This window comes from Pogoniulus pusillus, chromosome 14, assembly GCF_015220805.1.
Source record: "Pogoniulus pusillus isolate bPogPus1 chromosome 14, bPogPus1.pri, whole genome shotgun sequence".
Lineage (NCBI taxonomy): Eukaryota > Metazoa > Chordata > Aves > Piciformes > Lybiidae > Pogoniulus > Pogoniulus pusillus.
The window spans coordinates 20411234-20428363 of NC_087277.1; the positions used below are offsets into that span (position 1 = coordinate 20411234).

The 17130-nt window shown below is 58.8% G+C and overlaps 1 protein-coding gene across 1 annotated transcript; it reads left to right on the forward strand.

Annotated features, from left to right (window-relative positions):
* Positions 1 to 1131: 1131 nt before the first annotated feature.
* On the forward strand, positions 1132 to 15238 carry SCRT1 (scratch family transcriptional repressor 1). The gene is made up of 2 exons (XM_064154473.1): positions 1132 to 2286; positions 5793 to 15238. Exons 1-2 carry the CDS (start codon positions 2175 to 2177, stop codon positions 6581 to 6583), a joined length of 903 nt encoding a protein of 300 aa, XP_064010543.1. The 5' UTR covers positions 1132 to 2174; the 3' UTR covers positions 6584 to 15238.
* The last annotated feature ends 1892 nt before the right edge of the window (positions 15239 to 17130 follow it).

Here is a 17130-nt window from a genome sequence, read left to right on the forward strand (position 1 = left end):
TGGGTGCACTGGTGAGGGTCTACTGGGAGCACTGATGGATGCACCAGCAAGAGTGTTGGTAACACTGGTGGGGGTTAACTGGACACAGCAGGGTTTAGCTGGGCATACTGGGAGCACCAGCTAGCAGTAGCCATTGCCTACTGGGATAAGTAGATTAACTGGGAGATGCACATCAAGGATGCAAGAGGGCTCCAGTTACATCACTCTCAGTTGGACCTCCTCAGCTCCTAGCTGTTAGGCCACTGCAGCTCCCAGCTTGGTCTCCTCAGCTCCCAGTTGAGTACTGGGAGTGGGTGGGCCCAATTAGCATATTAATGAGGGCCCTGGGTCCCAGCTGGAGCTGCCCCTCCCCCCTCATTAAACCTTATTAATATGCAAATTACAGCGAGTCTCGGGGGGGGGGGGGGGTGGGGGGAGGGCTGCCACCTGCACCCTGGTCCCTCTCCCACCTCTTTCCCTTGCTCCCACTTTGTCTGAGTGCTAGCACCAAACTGGAACTGACCAGTTCCTCTCAGCCCAGTTCAATCCAGTTTAGCTCAGCTTCGTTTCCAGCCGAGGTCCCTCCATCCCCATGGCAGTTCATCTGTGTCTCCTTCCCATCTCAGTACCTCCCAGCCTAGCTTGATCCTTCCCAGACCATCCTGGTTCAACCCAGTCCATCTCATCCTAACCCATTTCCATTTCATCCCAGTTCATCGCACCTCCTTCCCATTGCAATTCATCCTAGTTAATCCCAGTCCATCACAGTTAATCTCATTTCATCCCAGTCCATCTTCCCCCCCATCCCTGTTAATCCCGTTCCATCTCCATGTCATTCTAGTCCATCCCTGTCTATCCCAATTAATCCAACCTCAGTTAATGCTAGTCCTTCCCAATCCATCCCATTCCAGTCTATTTCCACTCTTTCCCAGTCCACCCCCCACCCCATCCCAGTCCAATCCCAGGGTTCCCCCTCCCTGAGATTCCATCCCCCCATTTGATTCCTCCCTCTTTAGCCCCACCCCATCAAGACTCCGCCCCCTCTCGGCCCCGCCTTCTTCCTTTAAGCTCCGCCCCCCGCCCTGTCTCTCCCACTCGGGGCTCCCCGAGCGCGGCGGCGGCGGCGGCATCGGGGACCCCCCTAGCCCCCCCCCCACACTGGGGACCCCCCAAAAAAAAAGAATCCGCCGCCGCTCCCCTCCCCCCACCTCGGTCCCGACTGCACCGGGAACCCCCGACTGGAAGCTGCTACTGGGAGCTGAACCGAGCCGCTGCTACCGAGGTTGAAGAACCAGGAGGTACCGGGAGCTACTGGGAGCCGCTGAATCTGTGCTGGGACCTACCGGGAGGTATTTGGAGCCACTGAACCTGCACTGGGAGATACTGGAAGCAACCAGAGGCTGCACCAAGAGCCACCGGGAGTTACCGGGAGCTGAAAAGGACTGAGCGGAGCGGTCGATCGCGGTGCTGAAGAACTGGAAGCTACCGGAGGCTGCACCAGAAGGCGCTAGGAGCTGAAGGGGACTGAACGAAGCAGAGGTTAAAGAACCGGGAGCTACCGGCAGATACCTTGACCTCCCGGGTGCTACTGGTGCCCATACCAGTAGCCGCCAAGAGCTACCGAGGCTTCACCGGGACTGAACGAATAGCCGAACTGTGCCGCTGTCTCCGGTACCGAAGAACCGGGAGATACCGGAGTGGGTTTAAAGGAAGCCGAAAGGAGACGAAAGGAGCCGGAAAGAGCCGAAAGGAGCCGCTGTCCACGGTGCTGAACGGAGGTGCGGTGCTGCACAGAGACGCCGTCCCTGGTGCTGAACCAGAGGAGCCAACACCGGAACCTACCGGGACCTTCATTTGGGGGGCTCTGACCCCTCCATCCCACTTCCCTCTCCTCCTCCAACACCCCCCCTCCCTCCGTTAAACCGGTCGATGCCGGCTGGCGGGGGGGGTTTAACCAGTGGCCGCTGCTCTGGCTGCGGCCTCAGCGATCCCAACACGGCGGAGACTGGAGGTTACTGGTGGCCCCAGTTTGAAGCTGGGCGGCTTCGTCCGCCGCACAAAGCCGTAGGCACGGTTTAAACCACCGCCGCTTGCCACCACCCCCCCGCCACCACCCCCCCCCCCCCCCCCCCGTATCTCCCGTTACCGGAGAGGGGGGGGGGTCCCTTTGTGGCAGTGGAGCCCACGGTGGAACCATGCCCCGGTCGTTCCTGGTGAAGAAGGTGAAGCTCGATGAGTTCCCCGCCGGGCTTGATGCTCCCTACGGTCGGTCGCGGGCGGATTTTGGGGCCCGGTTACACGACAAGGGTAAGAACCGGCGGCGGAGAACCGGGGGATGGAGATGGGGGAGGAGGGAAGGAAACCGGGGCCCGGCGCATTCCACTGCGCCGCCCGCTGCTACTGTGGGGCCGAGAGGGGCCGAGTGGGGCTGGGGAGAAGCGGGTAGAAGCAGAGAGAACCGAACCGGGCCCATTAGAACGGCAACCGGGCCGAGTAGAGCTGAACAGAAACAAGTAGAACCGAATTAGGTCCCTTAAAACCACAATCAGGCCAAAAAGAGCCGAGTAGAATCGGGGGAGAGCCGAACCTTGGCGAAGAGAACCGAACCGGGTCGGTTAGAACCGGGTAGAACCGAGTTTAAGCCGAGTAGAGCCAAATCAGGGCCGAGTAGAGCAGAACCGGACCCGAACAGAGCCGAACCCGGGCCAAACAGACCCGAACCTACCCGAACCGACCAAACCCGAACCCACCCGAACAGACGCGAATAGACCCGAAAGAGCCCGAGCGGCCCCTCTGCTCCTGCCTTTTGTCTTAGGGAGCCCAAGTTCAAGGGCGAGAAGAGGCTCCGAGACCCTCGGAGTTCCCCGGGATCCCTCGTGATTCCCCAGGTCCCGAGGGCCCCAGCCCCGGAACCCCCCAAATCCTTCCGAATCCCTCTGAATCCCCCCGAATCCACATCCCCGCTCCGCCCCCCTCCCCCCCACCCCCGAGCCCCTTGGACCTCTCAGGTCCCTCATCCCGCTGGTCCTGGAGACCATCGGACCCCCCCGGACCCTTTTGGCCCTGGAGCTGTCAGGTTCTGCAGCTCATTCCGGAGCACCCCGGAATCCCCTGCATCCCTCAGAGCTCCCCTCCCCAAGTCCCGCATCCCCCCCTACTGGAACCCCCTGAACCCTCTCAGACCCCCCGGATCCCTCCGGTCCTACAGCCCCCTGGACCCTCCCAGAAACTCCCCAGACCGCTCCAGTACTGGAGTCTCCCTAATCCCAGATTCTACCAGACCCACTCAACAACCCCCCCCCAACACCCACCCCCACCCCCGGAGCTCTCCAGGTCCGCAATCCCCCAGAGCCCCCCCGGTCCCGGAGTAGCCCCTGGAGCACCCTCATTCCCGGGTCCCGGATTCCCCGCCCCGGTCCCGGTCCCGGCCTGGCCCCGGTTGCGGCTGCGGCTGCGGCGAGTTGCGTAACCGGCACCGAACCGCCGCAGCGGGGCCCGGCCCCTGCACGGCCCCGGCTGACCTTGAACCGGGCCCGGAGGGGACACGGGGCTGCGGGGATACCGCAGCGACACGGGCAGGGGACAGGAGACAGGAAGAGGGATGGGGAACAGGGATAAAGGATAGGGATGAGGGACAAGGGGACAAGGGCTGGGATGGAGATAGGGACGGGGGCAGGTATCAAGACAGTAACAGGGACCAGGGACAAGTGGCTGAGGGACTGCAGCGAGGACAGGGACAAGGGACAGGGATGAAGACAGAGCCAGGGGCTGCAGGCAGGGATAAGGGACAAGGGCAGTAACAGGGACCAGGGACAAGTGGCTACGGGACTGCAGCGGGGACAGGAACAAGGGACAGGGGACAAGGGACAGAAACGGAGACAGGGATGGAGGTAGAGGCAGGAGCAAGAGACAAGGGACAAGGATAGAGGCTGCGGACAGGAACAAGGGGCAGGGGACAAGGGCTGGAATGGGTATGGGGACAGGGGTGGAGGCAGTGACAGAGACAAGGACAAGGGACAAGAGACAGGGATAAGAGAAGAATGGAGACAGGGATAAGGGGCAAGGAGGCAGGGATGGAGGAAGGGACAGGGACAAGGGACAGGGACGAGTGACTGCAGGACTGCAGACAGGGACAGGGGACAAGGAACAGAGATAAAGGGACAGGGACTTCAATAGGGACAGGGGCAAAGAGGAGGACATGGAGACAGGGACAAGGAACAAGGGAAGGGACAGGGAAAAGGGCTCCGGTCAGGGACAGGGATTCAAGCAGGGACAATGGACAAGGGACAGGGACAAGGGATAGAGATGGAGACATGGACAGGGGCTGCAGGAAAGGACAGGAATGGAGAGAGGGACAGGAAGAAGCATAAGGACAAGGACAAGAGTAGGGATACGGGATAACGGACAGGGACGAACTGACGCTGAGCAGGAACAAGGGACAAGGACAAGGGGCAGGGACAAGTGGCTGCGGGACTGCAGGCAGGGACAAGGTAAAAAGGACAGGTGACAGGGCTACACACAGGGATACAGGCAAGGACGTGAACAAGGGATCGGGACATGGGCAGGGACTGTGGCAAGGGACAGGGATGGAAGAAGGCAAGGGGGTAAGAGAAAAGGGACAAGGGATGGAGACGGACACGGTGAGAGAAGCTGCAGGCAGGGAGAGGAACGAGGGACAAGGACAAGGGACAAGTGGTTGGGAGACTGCAGGTAGGGACAGGTACAAGGATGGGGACACGGGAAGGGGCTGCGTGGAGGGACAGGGATGGAGGAAGAGACAGGGACAAGGAAAAGGATAAGAGAGACAAGGAATGGAGGCAGGGGCAGAGGCAGTGACAGGGAAAAGGAACAAGGGACAGACACAGGAGGCTCCAGGCAGGGACAAGGGGCAAGGGGCAAGGGAAGGGCCAAGGACTGTGGGCAGGATCAAGGACAAGGACTGAGTTAGCAACAGGGGACAGAGGATTGGTGACGAGGGAAGGGGACAGTGACAAGGGTGAAGGAAGGAACAGGGGACAAAGGACAAGGGAAGTGGACAGTGATGGGGACTTCAGGCAGGGACAGGGGACAGGGGTTGAGGACAAAGGACAAGGGTCAAAAGGCCAGAGACAAGGGGTAAGGACAAGGGATGGGGACAAGGGAAGACCAGGAGTGGAGATGGGAAGCATCCAGCATGGGAGCAGGGACAGGGAGGGGACAGCCAGGGCCTCTCCAGCGCGGTGCTGCTGGATTTATGGGTGCCACTAACTGCTTCTCCCACCACTCCTGTCTGCTCCTTGCCCATTTTCATCTTCTCCTTCCTATCCCAATCTTCTCCTTGTCCATTCCTGCTCATTCCCACCTCCACTACTCTCTTGCCTATTTCCACTACTCCCACCACTCCTTGCCCATTCCCACCATCTTTGTCTATTCCCATCTTCTCCTTGCAAATTCCCACCTTCTTCCTGTCCACTTCTTGTCCATCCTCACCCATTGTCATCTTCTTCTTGCTCATTCCCACTACTCCCACCTTCTCCTTGCTGATTTCCATCTTCTCCTTGTTCACTCTTTGTCCATTCCCACCACTCCCACCTTCTTCTTCCCTATTTCCATCTACCCTCGTCCACTCTGCCCATTCCTGCCACTCTCACCTTTTCCTTCCTTATTCCCATCTTCTCTCCGTCCATTCTCACCACTCCCATCTACTCCTTGTCTATTCTCACCACTCCCACCTTCTCCATGCCCATTCCCATCTTGTCCTCATCCACTCTTTATCCATTCCCACCACTCTCCCTTCTCCGTGCCCGTTCCTACCACCCCACCACCACTCCCAGGTTACCTCACCAACTACATCTCCCCTTCCCCTTTCCCCACCAACCCTGAGTCCACTTTGAAGGTCCCATCATCTCCAACCACCATCTACCCGGTGACCCATGCCGACTTCATCCCAGTAGATCCTGACCCACCAGACAGTCCCAACTCCACCACCTTGACCACCACCGGTTACATCAACGGCGACGCCGCCGTCAGCGAAGGCTACGCAGTGGATGCCTTCTTCATCACCGACGGTAGGTCGCGCCGGAAGACCGCCAACTCTGCCGCCAACTCCTCCACCACTACGTCGTCCTCCTCCTCCTCCTCATCTTCATCCACCCGGAGTCTTCAGCGGCACGCCTGCGGAGAATGCGGGAAGACCTACGCCACCTCCTCCAACCTCAGCCGCCACAAGCAAACCCACCGCAGCCTGGACAGCAAGATGGCCAAGAAGTGTCCGACCTGCGGCAAGGTCTACGTCTCCATGCCGGCCATGGCCATGCACCTCTTGACCCACGACTTGAAGCACAAGTGTGAAGTATGTGGCAAAGCCTTCAGCCGGCCCTGGTTGCTCCAAGGCCACATGAGGTCCCACACCGGGGAGAAGCCCTTCGGTTGCGCCCACTGTGGCAAAGCCTTCGCCGACAGGTCCAACCTGCGCGCCCACATGCAGACCCACTCGGCCTTCAAGCACTTCAAGTGCAAGCGCTGCAGCAAGACCTTCGCCCTCAAGTCCTATCTCAACAAGCACTACGAGTCTGCCTGCTTCAAGGGGACCGGCCCACCACCCCTCAGCCCTCTCCACGCCTGAGCCATGCGGCTAGGGAAGCCACCTTAGGGAAAACCACAACAAAAAGGCAGCGTTGCCTCCCTGCTTCCCATTGGATTCCACCACCTCGTGGCTCCGGTCGAGGAACGCCGCAGATCTGGCTGAGTTCTCCCACCCTGCCATGGCTTCGGTTGGGTTCCACCACCCTCTTCTGGCTTTGGTTGAGGAACGCCGCGGCTTTGGTTGGGTTACAGCATCATGTCATGGCTTCAGTTGGGTTCCATCACCTTGCCATGGCTTTGGTTGAGTTGAGTTCCTCCATGGCTTTGCTTGAGGTCTGCCATGGCTTTGGTTGGGTTGCAGCATTGTGTCATGGCTTCAGTTGGGTTCCATCACCCTACCATGGCTTTGATTGAGTTACACCATGGCTTTGGTTGGGTTCCTCCATGGCTTTGGTTGAGTTCCACCATGGCTTTGCTTGAGGCCTGCCATGGCCTTGGTTGGGTTGAGTTCCTCCATGGCTTTGCTTGAGGTCTGCCATGGCTTTGGTTGGGTTGCAGTCATGACTTCAGTTGGGTTCCATCATCGTGCCATGGCTTTGCTTGAGTTCCTCTGTGTCTTTGCTTGAGTTCCACCATGGCTTTGCTAGAGGTCTGCCATGGCTTCAGTTGGGTTCCATCATCCTGCCATGGCTTTGCTTGAGTTGAGATCCACCACCCTGTTATGACTTCAGTTGAGGCCCAATGCAGCTTTAACTGAGTCTCATGACAGCTTTTTGAGTTCCACCATCACATCACAGCTTCATTTGGGGCCCACCATAGCTTTGGTTGAGTCTCATCATGCCTTCATCTGAGTTCCATCACCTTGCTATGACTTTGGATGGGTTTTACAACCCTGCCATGGCTTCACTTGAGGTCTACTGTGGCTTTGGTTGAAGCTCACCATGGCCTGGCTGAGGACCACCATGGCTTGAGTTGAATTCCACCACCCTGTTATGGCTTCAGCCAAGGTCTACCATGGCTTCATCTGGGTTCTACCACCATGTCATGGCTTCAGCTGAGGAACACCTAGGATTCATTTCAAATCCACCACCACACTATGGCCTTAGTTGAGTCTCATCATGGTGTTGGTTGAGTTCCACCGCCTTGCCATGGCTCTGGTTGGATTCTATCACCATGTAATGTATTCATTTGAGGTCTACCATGGCTTTGGCTGGGTTCCAGCACCAGTCATGACATTAGTTGGGGTCTACTGTGGCTTCCTTTAGGTTCCACCACTCTGCCATGGCCTTATTTGAGGTCTACCATGGCTTCACTTGAAGCCTAACATAGTTTCAGTTGGGCTCTGCCATTTTGTGGCTTCTTTTGAGGTTCACCATAGCTTTGGTTGAGTCTCATCATGTCTTTGGTTGAGTTCCACCACTCTGCCATGGCTCCAGTTAGGTTCCATCACCAAGTCATGGCTTTGGTTGAGGTCTACTATGGTTTCAGTTAGGTTCCACCACCACTTTGTGTCTTCTCTTGAAGCTCACCAGAGCTTTGTCTGAGTCTTCTTGGCTTTGGTCGAGTCTTATGGCTCCAGTTGAGTTCCATCACCCTGCTGTGGCTTTGGTTGAGTTCCAACACTCTGTGACTCCTTCAGTTGAGAGCAACCATTTGAGGCCCCTTCTGAGCAACGCAAGTGCTAGCCACGCAGGAGGACTTTGTGCTCAAGTCCTTTCTCAACAAGCACTAAGAGCCTACCTGCTTTAAGGGGACCAGCTAGAGGCATGAGCCATGCAGCTAGGGAAGTCACCTTAGAAACGGGAGCGTCACAACATGGCTTTGGTTGGGTTCTACCACAACCCTGGGTGGGTTCTGACTCACATCATGGCTTCAGTCCTTCGTGGCTTTGGTTGGGTTCCAGCACTAGGTCATGACTTTGGTTGAGGACTATCATGGCTTCAGGTGGTTCCACCATCCTGTCATGGTTTTGGTTGAAGCACACCATGACTTTGAGTTTCATTGTCGCTTTGGTTGGGCTCCATCATCATGTCACAGTTTCACTTGGGTCCACTCATCCCACCCTGGCTTCATTTGAGGTCTATCTGGCTTCTGTTGGGGTCTATCATGGCTTCACTTAGCTCCTACCACCCTGCCATGTCTTTGTTCAAGATCTGCTATGGCTTTGGTTGGGTTCCAGCACCATGTCATGGGTTCAGCTGGGTTCCAGCACTTTGTAATGACTTCAGTTGAGGCTTGCCATGGCTTTGGTTGAGTTCTACCACACCACAGCTTTAGTTGAGTTCCATCATAGCTTTGGTTGAGTCCCATAACATTATACCTTCATTTGGGTTCCACCACAATGTCATGGTCTTGGTTGAGAGTTGGCCTTGACTGAGTTCCATCACAGGTGTTGTATTCTGGTGGTGCACCCTAACATCTGGGTAATGTTCTTTGATGGCTGTCATAGTCTGGTAGTGATCCTCAAGGTCAGAGGGACCTCCCTTGATGCCATAACCCTTGAGGTGCACCCCAAGCTCAAGCTGACCTTCTTCAATGATTGTCATGGTCTGGCAGTGAATGCCCAGGTCAAGGCGACCTTTTCATGAGTGCCATGGTCTTGTGTACCCCCAACCTCAGGTTGACCTTTCTTGATGAGCCTCATGAGCTTGAGGTGCACCTCAACACCTGGGTGACCTTCCATGGATTAGTGTCATGGTCTGGTGGTGCACCTCAACTATGAGGTTGACCTTTCTTGATGGGTGCCATACCCTTGTGGTGCAGCCCAACATCAGGGGTGCCATGGTCTGCTGGTGAACCTCAAAGTGAAGGTGACCTTCCTTACATGCATTGTCATGGTTTGGTGGTGCACCCCAACACCTGTTTGACCTCCTTTGATGGGTTTCAGGACCTTGAGGTGCACCCCAGCACCTGAGTGACTTTTCTTGGGTGAGTGTTGTGATCTGCTGGTGAACTCCCAACGTCTGGTCGGCATTCCTGGATGAACTATCACGGTCTAGAGGTGAACCTAAAGATCAGGGTGACCTTACAGGATTGGATTCCATGATCTTGAGGTGCACCTCAACATCTGGCTGACCTTCCATGGGTGGATGTCATGGTCTGGTGGTGTACCCCAATACTTGGCTCACCTCCTGTGATGGTTTCCATCACCTTGAGTTTCACCTCAACATCTGCTTGACCCTCCCCACCCCTGAGGTCCTCCATCTTCATGGTGAACCTCAACATCAGGATGACCACCTCACCCCAGCCTCCCTTTTTGCATGAGTGCCACCACCTTTGGGTGCCACCATCACCTTTAGGTGCCCCCTCCCGCCTCCACCTTTAGGTGCTTCCCACCCATTATTTTTTTTGCATGTCTCCATCTGAGGGGGTGGTGACCCCCAAAAGACTTCTTTTCATGGTGCCCCAACTCTTGGTGCACCCCAAGATCAGGGTGACCCTCCCCGTCCTTTTGCATGGGTGTCCCTCCCTCCCCCTCCAGCTCCCCAGTTTTGGAGTCTAGCCCAGATCCCAGTTCCTTGCATGGGTGCCCATCCCCCCCGCTCCCACCCTGTGCCGAACCTGGAACCCCCCAAAAAAATTGGGGATGACTCCCCCCAAGGCAATAATGTAACCACCATCCCCCCCCAAAATTCACGGCACAGTTTTGGGGACCCCCTCCAAACCCTGTCCCCCCCCCCTCACGCCCAGGGACCCTCCACCCAATATCTGGGGATTCCCCCCTTAAATAAACTCGGGGACCCCCCCCCCACCCCCCAAAATCCTGGGGACACCCTTGGAAACTCAGAATCTCCTCCACATCCTTGGGTACAGCCCCCCAGAAATGTGGGAACTCCCCTGTAAAATCCAGAGTAGTTCCCCCTAAATTTGGGGGACTCCTCCAAACCTCGAGGACCCCCCCCCAGCTCACTCGGGGACATCCTCCAGCTTTGGACCCTCCCACAAAAACCCTCGAGGGCAGCCTCAGAACTTGGGGATGTTCCAATTAAACTTGGGGACCCCCTCAAATTGGGGACTCCCCCCCCAGCATGACTTCCCCCCCTCGCCCCTCGCCCCCCAGTTTTAGAGGAGGCCTCCACCCCTCACACCCTCCCGACCTCGGGTACCCCAAATTCCGGGATCTCCTCCTGCCTCCCCCCCAGTGTACACCCAGGGGGACACCCCCACCCCGCCCCCCCCGGAACCCAAATGATTTCAGGGTGTGCCCCTCCCTCCAAGAACCTTCTGGGTGCCCCTCCCCCCACCTCTCAGTCCCCTCAATAATTTCAGGGTCCCCTCAAAAAGGAACCTCCTCCCCCGGGGAGTGCCTCCACCCTGTAATTCCTTCCCTCCTCCAGGGTACCCCAATAATTGTGGGGTGCCTCCCCCCGCCTTGGTCACTCCCCTAGGTCCTCCATACGACTTCAGGGTGCCCCCCCCCAAGTACATCCCCCCCCCATCTTGGGGACCCCCATAAGGAAGCCCCCAAGACCTTTCCCCTTCTCTTCAAGTACCCCCAAAATTTCAGGGTGCCCCCCCGACTCCAGAACTTCCCCCTCCGAGATCCTTCTGGGTGTCCCCCCAACTCTACCCCTGCCCCAATAACTTCAGGGTGCCCCTCCCCAAGGGTACCCTCCGAGGGATGCCCCCCAGGTACCCCAATAACTTCAGGGTCCTCCACAACTCCCAGCCCCCTCCATTCTTAGCTCTCCCTCCTTACGTAGTTCGGGGGCCCCCCAGGTACATCAATAATTTCAGGGTGCCCCCCCCCCCCCCGCCCCCGAGACCCTCCTGGGTGCTCCTCTCCCACTCTGGGTACCCCCAATAAATTCAGGGTGCCCCCCCCCTCCATGCACGGGTACCCCCTCCCCACCCAGGATGAGTCTTCCCCCACCACTCCCCCTCGCCCCCAGAAAGGTTGAGGGGGGGGTGCGTATGTCCCCCCAAACCACCACCCCCCCCAAAAATAAGCACAACCCTCCCCCTTCCCCCCCCTCCACGATGCCAAAGTGTCACTTTTTGGGAGGGAGGGGGGTATGTGGACTTGGGGGTGTGTCCCCCCTCCCGCCTTCCCCCTCCCCCACACCCCTTTAACTCCCCCTTCCCCCCAAGGGTGTGTGCGGGGGTCTCTGCATGCAAAAAACTCCCCTCGCCCCCCTCGTCCCCCCCCGATATTTAAATCTATGCCAATTTTTGCCGCTTTTTTGCCAAACTGTAGCTGAAACCCCCCCGCGGGGGCACAGAGCCTGGGGGGGGGGGAATGTGTTAGGGAAAAAAAAAAGGAATCAAAAAAAAGGGGGGGGGTGGGGCCTGAGACCCTCTTTTTACTCCCCCCCCCCTTTTTTTCTCCTTTACCCCTCCCCCCCACTTCCCATAGAGCAATAAAACCGCCTCTGCCCCTGCATGGCCCCGGGCGGGGCAGCGGCCGTGGACCCCCCCACCTCCCCCCGCAGAGAAAATCCCACCCCTCCCCCCATCCCCCACCCCCTCCTCAAATTTCCTCACCCCCGGGATTTGCCCTCGGGGGGGCTCCAAGCAGCCATATCAGGGATGACGTCAGAGTAGAGCTAGGACCCCCCCCAAATATTCCCAAATCCCCAACCCCCTCCCCACAATGTTGTCACTGATTGGTTGAACACCCCCCCCCAGCCCCCCCTCCCCCCTCAACCCCCCTCCAGGACCCGCCTGCCTTGGGCATGCCAAGGATGTGCAAGGACACGTCTTGGGCACGTCTTGGGTGCCTTGCAGGTGGCTTGGATGCATCTCAGACACTTCGACAGGCGTGGGACACGCATGGGACCCAGCTGGACACACCTCAGACACGCCAAGGACACGTCCTGGGTGCCTTGGACACGTCGGGGACACATCTCAGACACATCAACATGCCTTGGGTACGCATGAGACAGGCAAAGGATGCGTCCCGGGTGCCTTGAGATGTCTTGGACACACAAAGGACATGTCCTGGGTGCCTCGGAGATGTCTTGGGTAGGTGTGGGCACATCTCAGACATGCCAAGGACACGTCTTGGGCACCTGTGGACACGGCTTGGACATGGCAGCAAGCCTTAGACGTGTTGGACGCGCGTCGGGTGTGCCTTGGGCATGCATTGGACACGTGTGGACACCTCAGCATGCATCAAACATGGATCCATCGTCTGTGGACATGTCTTGGACACACGAAGGAGAGGCCTTGGGCACGTCTTGGGCACCTTGGACACGTCTTGGATGTCTTTGACTTGCTTTGGACACCTTGGACATACCTTGGACACATCTTGGGTGCCTCGTCCGTGTCTTGGGCCCGCAAACACATCTCGGACATGCATTGGACACGCCTCGAACACATCACCATGCCTTGGACATGCGTGGAGCATCCATCAACAATGTGTTGGACACGTGCAGAGGCACCTGGGACATGTCTGGGACACGTCTTGGGCACCTTGGACATAGATGGGACAGATGTTGGACAGGTGGATGCACAGCAGAGATTTGGACACGCATCGGACATGTGGACATGCCTGGGCCAGGTGTGGGCACGCGTGTGGGGTGCTGCCAGAGGGGAGGCGTGTGGGGTGTGTGGCGTGGGTGTGCTGCACCCACACATCCTGCAGCCATCCAGTGCGTGACGGAGACACAGAAGGTGTCACGTGTGCCACACACGCGCCACACGCTGCTGCAGGCCCCACATGTGTCACACGTGTCACACGCGTGCCACACCCGTCACAGACCCCGCACATCACACACGCCTGTCACAGACCCCAAACGTGTCACACCCATCACACACATGTCACACACTGCTGCCGGCCCCACATGTGCCACACACATCTCATGCATGTCACGGACCCAGAACATGTCACACCCTGCTGCAGGCCCCACGCATGTCAGGGACCCAGAACACGTCACAGAGCGCTGCAGGCCCCAGCCATGTCACACACATGTCACAAAGGTGTCACAGAGCCAGAACACTTCGCGGATGACCCAAACGTGCCCCAGGGTGCCGCAGCCGCGGTGTGTGCAGGGGCCACGCCCGCAGTGCGCAGGCAGCAGGCTGGAGGCACCGCACGCAGGCCACGCACACCTTGGGCACGCTCTCTGCACGCACTGCACTGCCACTGCACACAGCGAGCGAACTGCACCCATGGCACCCGCTGCAAAGCCGCAGCTGTCACTGAGCGCACTGCAGCCGGGCACCATGCGTGCTGCCAGCCCTGCACCCACCGTCTGCCAGACCCCCGCTCCCGCTGCACTAGGCATGCTGCGCCCACGCCACATGCGCTGCAGGCACTGCACTCCGCAAACGCTGCACACCGCAGCCACTGCAAACTCTGCAGCCGCTGCGCCTCCTCTGGCCACCGCATGCTGAGCGCACTGCGAGCGCTGCACGCTGCAAGCGGAGCACAGACTGGGCCCTGCAGTGCGTGCACTGCAGACACACCAAACGCTGCACTTACTGCAGCCACCGCACCCTGAGCACGCCGCGAGCCCTGCAGCCACTGCACCCACTGTGTGCCAAACCCCTGCAGCCAATTGTGCTGTGAATGCTGCAAGCACTGCAAATAGAGCCCACTGCACTCACTGCACACCATGCAAACCCTACGGCCACTGCACCCACTGTGTGCCAAAACCCCTGGAGCCACTGCACTGAGCGCACTGCATGCCATGCAAACAAACACTGCATCCTGAGCACGCTGCAGGTACTGCAAGCACTGCACATGCTGCACTCTAAGCACACAACAAACACTGCAGCTGCTGCAATCACTGCACACCGACATTGAGCACACTGCACCCCCTGCAGCTGCTCCAGGCACTGCAGCCACTGCACACACGCTGCAAATGCAATAAATGCTGCGGGCACTGCAGGCACGACAGGGAGCACACTGCAATTGCTGCAAGTGCAGCACCCACTGTAGCACCCACTGCACGCCTCATATCCACCACAGTGTGTACTGCATCCAGTGCACACGTTCCAGATGCTGCAAACCGCAGGCGCTGCAGGCACCGCCCCCACCGTCCCCACCGCCGCCTCCACTGCAGCGCCTACCACACATCCGCCACTGCACTCACCGCAGCACCCACCGCACCCGCCACCGCACCCACTGCAGATGGTCCAGATGCTGCAAGCTGTGCCCACGGCAGCACCATTGTGGCACCCTCAGCACGTCCCCCTCTCCCCGCCCCCCCTTGGCGGGTCCCTTCCCATCCCACGTCGTCACCGCCAGCTCCGTGTCCCGCTCCTTGCTCCCCCTCCATGGGCAGGTCTCATGGTGGGGATCTCACCGACCCAGCGCTGGCGACGACAGTGACGAGAGGATGGGGTCCCACCTCCCTTTTGACCTCCCACCTTCTTCACCTCTCCCCCTTGACCCCACTGAGCCCTCAAAACCTTCCTGCCCCCCCCGCCCCGAACCCTCCCCCAACACCCCCAGGATCCCCCCAAATTCAGGTAGCAGAACCGTAGAAGCTTCAACCTCCAACTTGTACCAGGGGCTTGGAGATGAGCCCAAAAAGTGGCTTCTGGTGGCCTCCAAGTGACTCGTGGTGGCCCCTAAGTGGCTTCTTGGTGGGCCCTGCCCCCCTCCCCCCCCCCCCAAAAAAAAAAAGAGAAAAACAAACAAACAAGAAGCAAAGCAACTTTTTTGTGGAGGTTTTGGAGAAGATAAAAAAGCACAAACCAAGGCCCCGGCCGCGCCGCACAGCCCCCAATAAAGGGACGAACCGCAGCCCCTGTGTGACCTGGGGACAGCACCGGGGGGTGGGGGTGTCGTGGGAGCGTGGGGACAGCGTGTGGGGGGAGGGACAGCGTGGGGAGAAGGGGACGTCATGGGGACAGTGAGGATGTGGTGATGCCATGGCGGTGTGGGGGCATCATGGGGACACTGGGGACATGGGGACATTGGTGAGACAGTGAGGACATGGGGAGACAGGGACACGATGGGGAGATAGAGATGTCCTGGGGACATCACGGGGACATGGGGATGTCATGGAGACACTGGGGGCATGATGGGGATATGGGGACATGCCAGGATGTAGGGACACTGAGAATATGGGAGTGTTGAGGACATCATGGGGACATCAAGGAGATAATGTCATGGAGCCACGAGGCTGCGATGGGGATAATGGGGACAAGAGGACAACCTGGGGACACTGGGGACATGAGGGACATTGGGGCCATGGGCATATCCTGACAGGTATGGGAACACGATGGGGACATTAGGTGATGGGGACACTGCAGACATGGGGGACAAGGGAGGGGACACTGGGGGAGGGGGGGGCAGGGGATGGGGGTGGGGCAGAGGGAGGGGATGGTAGCAGGGGCAGGACCCTCCATGGTCACCTACAGTGACTCAGAGCCGCCTACAGGACACTCAGCCGCATGGACCTCACCCCATGGACATCTTGGGAGCCCCCAGCCCCATGCTGCTGCTGCCCCACACCAGTCCCACATCCAGCCTCACATCTGCCCCACACCAGTCCCACATCCAGCCTCACATCTGCCCCACACCAGTGCCACATCCAGCCTCACATCTGTCCCACACCAGTCCCACATCCAGCCTCACATCTGCCCCACACCAGTGCCACATCCAGCCTCACATCTGCTCCACACCAGTCCCACATCCAGCCTCACATCTGCCCCACACCAGTCCCACATCCAGCCTCACATCTGTCCCACACCAGTCCCACATCCAGCCTCACATCTGCCCCACACCAGTGCCACATCCAGCCTCACATCTGCCCCACACCAGTCCCACATCCAGCCTCACATCTGCTCCACACCAGTCCCACATCCAGCCTCACATCTGTCCCACACCAGTGCCACATCCAGCCTCACATCTGCCCCACACCAGTCCCACATCCAGCCTCACATCTGCCCCACACCAGTCCCACATCCAGCCTCACATCTGCCCCACACCAGTGCCACATCCAGCCTCACATCTGCCCCACACCAGTCCCACATCCAGCCTCACATCTGCCCCACACCAGTGCCACATCCAGCCTCACATCTGCCCCACACCAGTCCCACATCCAGCCTCACATCTGCCCCACACCAGTCCCACATCCAGCCTCACATCTGCTCCACACCAGTGCCACATCCAGCCTCACATCTGTCCCACACCAGTCCCACATCCAGCCTCACATCTGCCCCACACCAGTCCCACATCCAGCCTCACATCTGCCCCACACCAGTGCCACATCCAGCCTCACATCTGCCCCACACCAGTCCCACATCCAGCCTCACATCTGCCCCACACCAGTCCCACATCCAGCCTCACATCTGCCCCATGTCAGTCCCACATCCAGCTTCACATCTGCTCCACACCAGTGCTCCATCTGCCCCTCACCAGTCCCACATCCAGCCTCACATCTGCCCCACACCAGTCCCACATCCAGCCTCACATCTGCTCCACACCAGTGCTCCATCTGCCCCTCACCAGTCCCACATCCAGCCTCACATCTGCTCCACACCAGTGCTCCATCTGCCCCTCACCAGTCCCACATCCAGCCTCACATCTGCCCCACACCAGTGCTCCATCTGCCCCACACCAGTCACACATCCAGCCTCACATCTGCCCCTCACCAGTCCTACATCCAGCCTCACATCTGCCCCACACCA